Source organism: Paralichthys olivaceus, chromosome 13, assembly GCF_024713975.1.
Source record: "Paralichthys olivaceus isolate ysfri-2021 chromosome 13, ASM2471397v2, whole genome shotgun sequence".
In the NCBI taxonomy this organism is placed as follows: domain Eukaryota; kingdom Metazoa; phylum Chordata; class Actinopteri; order Pleuronectiformes; family Paralichthyidae; genus Paralichthys; species Paralichthys olivaceus.
This window is the reverse complement of record NC_091105.1, coordinates 19,075,515-19,087,767: the sequence shown is the minus strand read 5'-3', so window position 1 is coordinate 19,087,767 and position 12,253 is coordinate 19,075,515. Positions and strand designations below refer to the sequence as shown.

General features: G+C 38.8%; 1 protein-coding gene across 2 annotated transcripts in view; it reads left to right on the top strand.

The window, feature by feature from the left end:
* Positions 1-12,253, top strand: part of ascc3 (activating signal cointegrator 1 complex subunit 3) — a 125,971-nt gene that overhangs the window by 25,167 nt on the left and 88,551 nt on the right. For both annotated transcript variants that reach the window (XM_020091324.2, XM_020091325.2), the window contains exons 6-8: positions 4,607-4,802; positions 5,450-5,585; positions 6,992-7,117. In XM_020091324.2, the coding sequence (XP_019946883.1) occupies positions 4,607-4,802; positions 5,450-5,585; positions 6,992-7,117 (458 nt within the window). The remainder of the gene's footprint in view (positions 1-4,606; positions 4,803-5,449; positions 5,586-6,991; positions 7,118-12,253) is intronic.

The following is a 12,253-nucleotide window of genomic DNA, read 5'->3' as shown; positions in this document are numbered from 1 at the left end:
ATCATGAGATATTTGAAGGGAAACTTTACTATAATGAACCATATGTAGTTGTGCCTTAGCATCTGTAATCTGTACGTTCTAACCTTCACAATCCTGCTGTCTCTGACTGCAAACCTACATTTGATGGAAAGTAATGCAGTGCCCGTCAAGTCTGATGAAGTTGTCACTGACAGCATCATGGGGTTCTGTCTCATTTATAAGAAACAAAGTTGCCATAGTAAGTGATTTAGTGCAGTTTACAGTTTAAAAGAAACTCTTTGAGCTCCCCAGAACCGTGCATCCAAAAACAATCCAGCCAAGTTTGTTATCGATCAGATCAGCTTTTGTCGAGAAAACTCACAAAAAGAAAGTCAGAGATTTAGCAAGTAGGATGTGATGGGGAAGAAGGCACAGAGCCATCGAATACAGAGTGTACTCATTATTTCATGAATTGACTCATCTATCTGCAAGTAGTTCAATTATTCAGTCATTGTTTAAGTCAGCTTCATTTTCAAACTGACATTTATTCTCTGCTTTTAGCTTTGTTGGTTTGGTTTGTTGTTTGTTGATTTTCTTTGTCTTCTTTGACAATAGACTGAATATTCTGGGATTTTGGATTGTTGTTTGGACAGCACATAGACATTCGCTTCAAGGATAAGTTCATACCACGCTGTGAAGTGGTAATATTTGCCCTCCTCGGTTGGAATTTAAAGGCATGATTTTCTTCCGACCATATGCAGCATATGGAACCTTAGAGTTCACCTGTTCTTCAAGACGTGGTCAAGATGGAGAACACAGTCATGGGCACGTTTCAATGTCGTCTGATGATTTTTGGGCTAAATGATGAATTAAGAAAAAATAAAGGAATAAGGGAATACTTGAAGAGTTGAAAAAATCTACTGATGAGAAAAAAGCAGGACGTGAACATAACACATGATTGTTTTTTTAATTAAGGGAATAGAGCTTGCTAAATAAACCAAATCCCTGGGTTTTATGGGTGATGCTAATATTAGGTGTTAGGAATATAAAGGTAATGTTTCCACTTGCGCTTTCCACATAACAACTTAAACTTTTTTTATTCTTAAAGTAACTCAACTTCAAGATAACTTTACTTAACTATACTCTTGCAGGTCTGGTGTTAGGAAATCCATTGTCTGAGTCCATCTCACTTCTCTAATGCAGCAAGGAGACAAACTGAGAGGTGGAGCCCTGTGGGGTGCTGACAGCTGCACCCTGTTAGAAATCGCCTCCCGTTGAGTGTCTGTGTTTGTATGTGCAAGTGCCTTTGAATGGCTCATTAAGTATATTTCCTTTTTCTGTTCAAGTGCAGTACAGTTGGCGTCGAGGGCTGTGTGCAGAAAACGGAACCAAAATCAGTTTCGTGGTCTTGATATACCTCAGCAAATGGTTTTGTCGTGAAGTCAACAAGATGATGCCAGCGTTTCTCTGACAAGCATTTTCGACCATTTCACTGATCGTGATGATCGGAAGCCTTTCTCTGCGTCTCAAATAAAAGCTCCGCTCACAGTTGAGAGTCTGACAACCAACACAGAGAAGAACTCAGTGGATGCAGGAAGTGTTGCATCATCCTCAGTGCTCAGAACTCATGAAAATAAGGTGCTCAGTAAAAAGTCTACCTGAAGCGCTTGGGTAATTTATAGCCTTCATTATGAATTAATACATATCCAAACATTTTCTCCACATCTGTAGGAATTGTGGCTGAGAGATATATTTTTAAATTATTAAACCACTGTATGAGCAGTAAGACATTATGATAGCACAGATATTTCATTAGCATTGGAGTTGTCATTGTCATGCAGCTGAATGACATATAATTTTTTTATATTATAGGCTAAATGTGCTTATTTGTGCACAATTCTGCAGGTAAAGCCAGCGATGACATTATCTGACAACATCCAGCATCCAAATGCAGTTTTCTAGTCTTAGTGTCATTTCCTCACCTTACAGAAAGTCTCACACAGTGTGTCACTGTACTTAATGTTCACAGTGTTTATGATAAATAGCTACACAGGGCAGTCACGAATACGCCATATGGTACATCTCAAAAACATTTAACACCCATGATATAGATATATCATGGGTGTTAAATGTTGTGACCCTCCAAAGTGTTAGGGTTATAGATGATGGATTGAGTTTTGTATTAATTAGTGTGAAGTTGATTTTAGCCATATTGCCTGGCCCCATAACATTAATATGAAGAAAATGAATAACCATAAATCACACTTTTTTTCTTATGCATTGATGATGTTATATGTCATTGATTGACCATTTATTAAATTTTAACAAACAACTGAAATGGTCACATTTAGTGCAACCTTAAGTAATAATTTTAGGTTTATGTATTAAAATGAATTAAACACATGGTTGATTTTTAGTGATCGATCGTGAAGAGATAGTCGCCGGATGCTTAAATGGACTGGACTGAGGTCAAATGATTTCTGTGATTCATTGAGTTGCACAAAATCTTGACACAGAATCATTTCTACACAAATGATGTTTAAGTTATTCACTCGTAGTAATCAAGTAGTCCACTTACTGTGTTCATTTCGGGTCTTATCCAAGCGTTAATGTGAGCTGAAGTGATCCTGAATGGTGACATGCTCAACTAATGAGTAAATAAATCTGAGGGAGCGAGTGAGACCTGCAGACAGATGCACACACGCACTCAAGGTGATGGTCGTATTAACTCAGGGGTGAGGAACCTTGTTTCAAATCAATCAAAAGGACATTTCAATTTTTATGACACCCTTTGTCGGCCATACTAAATTATTGAACACATATATCATGTTTCGTACTTGTAATTGTGTTTGTCTGCATTTGTTGGTGGTTGTAATTTTAACTATTCCTTGCAGTCTTAATCTTTGCTTTTGTTTATATTATATCTTCATATTTTACTTTTTCTTGACCCTCCCCCCACACACACCCCTCACATGTTAAATAATGAATTTTACCATTTTATTTTTTTTATACATTCATGTAGTACGTTTATACATGATACACATAAATAAAAAATATTATCATAGTGATCAATTTGAGCTGAACAGAAACGATAGCTTGTTATGAAAAAGTAGGAACTTTAGGATCTTGTGCTTTCATAGTTTAATACTCTACTATATTTTGGCTTTGAGAAAGACTTTTCTTGAAAATGTGACAATTTTAAGAACTGGTTCTTGTGAAAACAGATTTTGCTTGTTTACAAGATGATTTCAAGCTATCTTGGCAATGCTCTTCAGTGATTATGGCACTGTTATCGCCTGTGGAAATGAGAATGCTGGTGATTTGGAGGCAGTCGCAGTTTGAGACCCATACCAAGGCATAATGGCTCCAAGAGAGGGAAAGTATAGGATCAGGATTGGTTTAGACAGAAGAATTGGTGTATAGAGGGTGACAGAGTTAAAGGGTTGGGAGTTGGAGGGGTAATGGGAGGGAGACCAAGAGTGACAGGAAGGGAGGGGGGGGAGGAGAGGGAGGCTGTTGCGGCAGGTTGAGCTGTGAGACGAGATAAAGAAGAAATCATTCAGTCAATCAGCCCGAGCTGTGGAACAATCATCAGATCTCATCTGTTTTCAAGAGCAATTCTGCCTTTTATTGAGCTGTTGTGCCTCAAACAGGGAGACTGCAATAGGGAACATTAACCCCTGCACTGCCACGTGCACCTGACATCAGGGAGCTATCAAGATGACCGCGGATGTATGAATCAGTTTTTACTAACGCTGACTGTCCTCGTGTTGTCTCAATGTCATCAGAAGTGTTCATCCAGAGATACAAGCTGCTCACTTCAGAGGCTCAGAATGTTAGAAATACTCCAGCTTAAATCATCTATACTCAAGTACCTTTAAGTATGATTCATGGCAGGTGTCACAGGAAAACAAATGAGTAATTCAGGCGCTTATGAATTACTTTGACTGAATTATTCACAAACGACTTACTTTCTTCTTGTGAGTCTGTTATTTTGTGCACATTAACGGAGGAAGAAGGAAGTTACAGTATTCTCACTCGCCTTGGCACAGCTAACATTCATTCTTAAGTGCTTATGAAGGTCAGATTGTTGGTTTGTTGGAATATTACAGAAACATTTGCTCACACACTCCACTCGTCCATTGGCAGAAATTTGTGAGGGAACAGTGTTTCTGAATTTTTCTGACAAGCAGTTCAGATGGACCATGTTGCTGAACTAAAAGTCCCTTTTTAACAGTTTCTACTGTTAAACCACTTAAAGTTCTCGTAATTCATAAATGTTAAAGCATTTATCCCAACAGAGTGTTTCTGTTTTCTCAGTCTTTTATGAATGTTAATTGCTGTGGACTCAACATAAAGTTTTTTATTTTGCTTTGATGTAAATTATGATGTCTGGATTTCAATTGTATGTCATAACTGTAATTATACGCTTGTCACTTGCATATTATTACAAGCATAGTATACACACAGGACATATTTTTTCATTGTAGTATTTTGCTGTCTGCTGCTTTGATATTTAATATAGTATCCATATAATGATTGGATATATTCATCCTATCCATTTAACTCAATTTTATAATCAAGACCAGTCCAGAAAAACTTTTGAAACCGTTTATTTACAAGATGCTTTTATTTGTATTTCCTCCAGATGTGAGCCAAAAAGCGGAAATGTCCAAGCCTATCTACGGGTGCCAGGTGACTATCCAGTCGGAGCAGGAAAAACAGATGATGAAGATGTACCGCAGGGAGGAGAAGAAAGAGAGGAAGAGAGGCAAAGGAACAGACGATGGCGACATCTCAGATGCTTTTATGACCTTTGACCCCAGAGAGATGAGAGCCCACCGGTATATCATCCCTCCAGATGTTTCCTCTGTCCTTTTTTCCTCCTCCTTGTTCTCTGTGTGTCTGTCTGTCCGTCTCCTCCTGTGCTCTCAGGTATCAGCACAACAAAACCAACAAGCTTCTGCATTTTTCATGACTACTTGGCTGGAGCTTTAAAAAAGTAAAAGAAAAAAAAAATCTCAAGGATGCTGCAGCTTGCCACATCTTTTCTTGTGAAGGATTTTCCTAAACTTTAATTTCCGAGGATGAAAAATAAGCAGTGATCTGTTTAATTAAAAACTTAGCATGGCCAAATCCAGCACAGTGTGCAGGAAAAGATTAGTAGAGAGGTAAGCCACTTTAGGAAGAAACATAATGCTTCATATCTCTGCTTCTTCATCTGAATCATCCCTCAACTGCATTGCTTATTTTTTAAGCACAAATTTGGATTCACTTTTGGATCCCAGTGATTGCAGAGGTGACATCGGCTTCATTTTAGGACCATTAAAAACATGTTGAAGTAACACTGGTGTTTATTTCAACTTTCTTTATCTTTCTATAGAAATGCTCACTTCTTTCCTCTTTCTCGTCTTTGTCTTTGCATCATGTACCATTTATTTACATTAACTATCCTCTCTGAATATTTCATGTCCTGTGTTTTCTTGTACAGGGAGCAGGCCCTTCTGACTGCACGACGCGAACCTGTACTAAGCAGAGAAAGAGTGTACGAACGGATTAAGTATCCCAACGTCTACGACATCTACTCAGAGGCCACAAATATGCCTGCATTTGTTGGAGGAGCCAGGGTGAGACTGGATAATATGTTTATGCAGTGTCCACTTTTTAGCTCTTATTATTATGCAATGCAAGCCTGCATTGGTCAAATCTTGGCTTGCAAAATTATCCAGAAACATATTCAAAGTACAGAGGAGCTGAGGCCAGCCGAGGGAAAATACAAAACCATGTGCACAGATTTCTCTTTTCTGAGTCATGCTCTCAGTGATCTGTGCCCTGCAATTTGTATACCATGCAATACATCCACCAAGTGTGTAGCAGCTGAGCAGTTCTTGAAATAATGCAACTGCGGACAGACAGATTCCTCCATTTTCAGTTGGATTGAAATGTTCAGAAAAAGAAAGGTCTTTAGTTGGAGTGATGCAGGATTCTCCTTATCCCCTGAATCTTTTGACGACTTCAGAGGAAGGCAGTTGATATTTCTCGGCTGCGAAGATGATGCCACCTCGATACCCTTAAGGGCCCGAGACACCGTGTGATAACATCCGTCATGTCACGCTGTTAGAGACTGGTCTTTCACGATCTTGATGTCATACAGGAGGATATCAGTTTTGCGACTACAATGACAAAGCTTTCTTTCTTTTATTTAAAAATGCCATATGTAATGTTGCATAATTGTGTCTGAGGCGGCCGTGTCTCACAGTGGACTGACAACTAAAGATGTCACCAACAATTATCATGTTTGGTTTGGTACAGCCCATAATCAAATCAAACCCAAAGTGCATAGAGTGTGTCGTGGGCTTTTATATAACTCCCCAGTGACATATCACTGATAAACATATCCGTTAATGTGGCTTTAGTTTATTTAGTCTCAAAACAAGTTTGGTTGTCTATAACTTACATATTGTTTAAAGGTCGTACCATTGATCTCATTGTTTTTTATTTGAATTAGTATCACAGTCCCGCTGCCAGAAGTCAACTGTGGATGTGGATGATGCTCTTCTCTGACTAAACATTTACTTCTCTCAACACTCTTTATTTTGCTAATATTCACCAAATCTCTTAAAATGCCACGAAATGCAATTCCATTAATGCCATGAATCACATTTCTGAATCACTTTCACTGCATCACAGCAAGGGTGCCAAAAAGGTTTCACGTAAACCTTGTGATTTATTGCATTATCAGACTTTTAGTAGGATTTGTTATAGATTTTAATACAGTATGACCAGTTATTTAGCTGTGTTCTATTTAATTGGGATGTTAAAATGAAATATATCAGATTTATGCTTTTGTTGGAAAAGTCCGATTGATCTGTTTTATATTCTTAAGCTAGAATGAACCGTATGGAAATCCAAAGAAAAGTGAGATGTGGCTATTTTGTTTTAATTTTCTCAAGTTTCTGAGTGTGTTCTAAAATCCAGGTTTGTTGAAGGGGTCATTTGAGTTTTCTTTATTTTTTGTCTGTGTGACTCTCAGATTTTGCTCCCCGAGGGAATCAACAGAGAGAACAATAAGATGTATGAAGAGGTGGATATCCCGCCCAACGAGGCCATGCCTATCGGCTTTGAAGACAAGCCGGTCTACATCTCTGAACTGGACGAGGTAGGAGCTGCTGTGTACTTGTTTGTTTCTGTGTGTGTTTGTGCACCTTGTGTCAGTGTGTGTGTGTGTGTGTGTGTGTGTGTGTGTGTATGGTTAGGAGAATACTGGTTTTGAAGAATTACAATGATGTTTCCAGCATCAGAGAAGGTGAGTCTAAATGAGGAATATGTTCTTAATGATTTGCAGCCACAAAGGCAACAGTAAATGACACATGCTTATGACACACTTATTATTACTCAGCTCTCCTTTTCCTTTTTTGCTTTGAAGCTGCAGCTCATTATGAAATGATTGTACAGTGCAGCGATCCATTGACATTTATTGTGGCAGAAGCTCTATGTCACTATGATGTTGCCTGGAAACCAGAAGTGACTTCACTGAATCCAAATGAATTCACTATACACTATTACCTGCTCACTATCTAAAGAATTATACATAGTGTATTGTAGTATTACTTCCAGGCGAAAAAACACTGTTGGACAATTTTCTCTGCTCCATTTATTACATAACTGTCGTCGTATAAATACGATGTCACAGATCAAAGTCAGTAAAAATAAATAAGATATATATTATAATTGGAAATCATACATTTGTGTACATTTCTATATATTACTGAAATTGTTTCCATCAGTACTTTGCATTGTAATTCATTACCACTTAACATATGCAAAGCCGCTCCTTTCATTAAAATATTGTTAATTTGTGGAAGAAGAAACATAATTACTGCTGGACAGGACAACTGATGTGTGCTGCTTTTGCTACATTAGTAATTCGATGAACAAAATGACCTGTGACCAGACCTCTGCCTCTCCAGGGCTACAGTAGCGCCTATCACCTATATCCCCCATGCAACATTTGGCTGGGGTCTCGATCAAGAGCTGCTTTAATTCTGGTTTTGGCTGGCAAGTTGAATATCTTACTCCGACCATTTGGCATCAACAGTAAATGACATTGTCCACAGGGTCACAAACAGAATAATCAGGCTGAAAAACAGGGTCCTCAGCGCTCTAAGGCCAGATGAGCTTCATAGACCTGCTGTTGGCTTGGATTGTTGAGCTGCATCTGCAGTATTGATGGCTGTCAGATTAAAACCAAACCCCTGAGTGCAGATGCTTAGTTTTAGTTGGCATAATAAAACAGTTTCTTTATTAAACACAAGAAGAGTGTTTGTCAGTGTCACTTTCTGGACACGTTGGGTTCCCTTGTTTACACCATGATGCCTTGGTTCTTCAGCACTGCACTCTGCCTGTGACCTCCTGAGCTCCTGTACACATTTAATATTTGTTAATTTATCAAAACAGCTGTAGATCACAATATAATTTCAAATACTTCAAAGAGAACACCAACTCTGATCATTGATCTTTAGATTGTCATATTTCTAATGAATGCAAATACAAAGTAAATTTCTCTGAGTTATAAAAAAAAAACAATGTGGTGTAATTCACAAGAATTTAAAAATGTCTCTCACTCCCATCTGGCTGTGGAGGTTAACTCGGGCAAATTAAACTTGCCACATTGACATTTATTGCTAAAGAGAATAAATAAAACATAAGTCCACATTTAATATTTATGACATTGCAATGTAATTTGTTTTTGGCTCATGAATGATTTTTAATCTAGCAGAGCTGCCAATGGCAAATACTGTACAAACAAAGCCTAGCAAACGTAAGCGATCTGGGTTTTTAGCCGTGTTGTGTGTAATGCATACACAATTAAATTCACATTTTACATGTTTATTACTGAACACTGACTATATGATAGGGACTGATGAGCATTTTAAAGTTAAATGGACAATTACTCACCCGGTTGTAATTAGTACATGGCTTCTTGCTGCTCACTCTCATTTCTTTCTGCTATGATGGTATATCATACTTTGTTTGTAGCCATTGGTTGTATAATACTTATAACATAGTTCACTATATAGCAAGAAGTGAATGGTTTTGGAAACATCCTGTTAAAGGTCCAGTGTGTAAGATTTAGGTGAAAGGGAACTTTTGGCAGAAATTGAATGTAGAATAATCCTCATGATGTTTTCACTAGTTTGTTTTATCTTAATTGTATGAATTATAGTTATCTTTACCCCAGAAAAGGCCCTTTATATTTAAATACTTTATATTTACATGGAGGGGGGTCCTCTCTACAGAGGCCACCATGTTATTTACATTAGTCCAGACTGGACAAACTAAACACCTTTGAGTTTTTATGAGAACTGAAGGCTACCAGAGGTTCTTTTTCATGGAAGGGGAAATTTCAACACTACATATCACAAAATGTTACACACTGTACCTTTAAGTCAAGAAATAGTTCCTTGCTCAGAACTTAACTCCCCATACAAGAGCAAATGATTTTATTTCCATTTCTCAATGTATCGAAATTATAATTGTTCAAATTAAACAAGTGACAGATACATACAAGTTTCTGGTGAGAGGATTGAAATTATCCAGTTACTATACTTTCAGCCAACCAGGGTTATTAAAAGTTCATTTATTAGTAAACTCCTCTTAATTAATTCTCTTCCCTGCACCACATAGGGCCACAAAGATTGTTCCATAGTTCCCTGTCCTTGGCAACATGTTGAGTTCTAGCCCACATTAGGTTCCTCTTGGCTCGCTCATCAGTCACAGCTTTTGGTCTTCAAGGCTGTCTTTTGTCTTGGGGGAACCAGAGCAGCCTTGCTTAAATGATATGCCTCCATTCAGAGCACCTGGCCCAGCCATCACAGTCACCTCTGGCTTGTTTTAGTGATGTTCTCGCTTTTTATTTTTCTGCACAGTTCCAATGCTGTGATCTTGTTAGGCATTCACAGTGGAAATGTATGCTGTTATGTATGTTGGTCTTCCTTGTTTTTTGTCTGTGTTGCTGAGAGAAACAGACATCAGGCTTTGTGGAGACATTTGTGGAGATCTCCACAAGGAGCTTACTGTTTATTTAAACTTGTTTATTTAAAGCTGTTTTGTGTCCATGGAATTCAGCTGGGGTTTCGACCTGTTAATGTAGAAATCTGTATTTTTGCATGTCGTGTTGGATCTTTACTCTCTCAGACAACAAATTGCGAATGAATTATCTCTGACAGATTGTTTTATTGTTATTTATAATGTATAAAACTGACCAGATCGATTCATGGTTCTTACTGGGATTTAGACAAAGCGACTTACAGGTTTAAGATCTGATAAAACACTGTGGGACTCTAGCTCAAGCAATTAATTACTTCTACCAGATCTGCATATCATAACTGCATGTGTAAAGTACATCTGTTTGAATAACAGGACTTGTCTGCATGTAGCCAGGTGAGCTGATGTATATATAGTCCTCGCCATCCTCCTCCTCCTCACTGAACTGTGGCCATAATGGTCAGTGAGTGATGTTCCTTCTTAATGGAAGTGCTGTAGCTCTCAGCCGACTGTCAGCTGGCACAATGACCCGTCAGTCTGACTGACACCTTGACTGACAAACCCACCCTCACCAGTACCTACATCCCAGCTGGCCTCCAGCAGGCGTTACCCAGCCACCACTGGGCTGTGTTAGAATGCAGCAGGCCAAAAAAGTAGGAGCTCTTTCTGTTCCAGCCCTTGGGGAAGAGGTATGGCTGGAGGACAAAGTATACTCCAGCACAGAGTCCACACACGTCACCTACTCTGTAAGCCTCTGCTCGCATCCTGTCTGCCCACGTAGGCTCTGTAATCCATCATCACTAGTGAAGATGCAGCAGTGCAAAAGGTCACCACTTCTCCTCCGAATTTGGCCTTTTGTTTATGAAGGCCCTAAAATACGTTCCCCATAAACCTCAGAAGCATTTTGTCACACTTCAGGGAACTAGTGTTAACTGCTCATCTCACTTAACCTTCCTGTCACTCATGCTAATGGACATAATGATAAACAAGATTCAGCTGGAGTGACTGTGTGTATTTGTGTGTGTAACTGAGTGGAGATGATGGTGTGTGCATGTCTTGCGCCATGACAAATTGATAAAAGGATGGTTTAATCACATCTATGCTGTTGCTCATCGTTGTTTTCACAGTGTATGATACTGGCTCAGGTGTGTGTGTGTGTAAGTGTGTGTGTGTTTGCTTTGTGAGTGCTGAGGTCTCTTCAATGCCTGTCAATTTCAATCCTCATCAGGGTGGTCTTTGAGGATTTGACCATTCATCCTTCTGTCAGGCACAGGGATGATGTCCACAGAGACACTAGGAGTCAAATAGTGTTTTGTTTAATGAAAAGAAGTGTCTATCAAGGCCCCAGGACTTACTGCATTCTCGGGACAGAAATTGGATTGGGATTTGTGATTGATTTATTTAATTGTATTATCTATTGCCTATAGCAAATGACAGTTGACTTCAAATGAGCATGTGTTCTTGTGCTATAGTTGCTATCTAACTGCAAGAGACTCTGGACAACCCTGGTCCCTCTATCTTCTCAGTTGTGGTTCGCCTACAGGAATCTGCTGTTTTAAAAAAAGGCCGTTTTGGTATTTTTTTATTATTAATTATTATTATTATTATTAATATGTCTTTAACTCTGGTTGTACATGGACAATGGTGATTGCAGCTATATCCATGGCACAGTGGTTAATCTGCGGATTAGGTCTTACATGACCCTTCATGAGCACTGGGTATCCATATGCCAGTGTTAAAAGGAAGCAGATTGTTTGCAGAACACATATAAGCAGTAAGACCAAGGATTTCTAAAACTGTGTCTGACAGTAAGGGTTGGCAACGTCATCCATGTTGCATTTACCACTGGCAATTGAAGCTGATGGTGTTTGTTTGCTTTAGGAAAAAGGGTAACTTGATACAGCCATGAACAATCCCAGAAGGATATGTCGTGACTGTTGGGACCTGATCAGGAAGCAAACTCAGGTGTGCTTCATTGTTTCCAAAAGTCTTTGTTTTTGGGTCTCAGAAACTCTGGAGAAGTCTGGACACCAGGTGTAAACAGAGCAAATGTGATGTGTTATAAAACTAAAACTTATAAGTGTGGGTGTGAACTTACTATAAAGCAAGATTCTCTGTCTGTCTGTCCTTTGCACATCTCGAAAACCGTTCATCATATTAACTTCATGCTCCGCAGGTGTATTGCTGGGAACCAAATAGAACAGTTGTTTCATAGTTTGGTGCAGTTCAGACACTCAACAGATTTAGT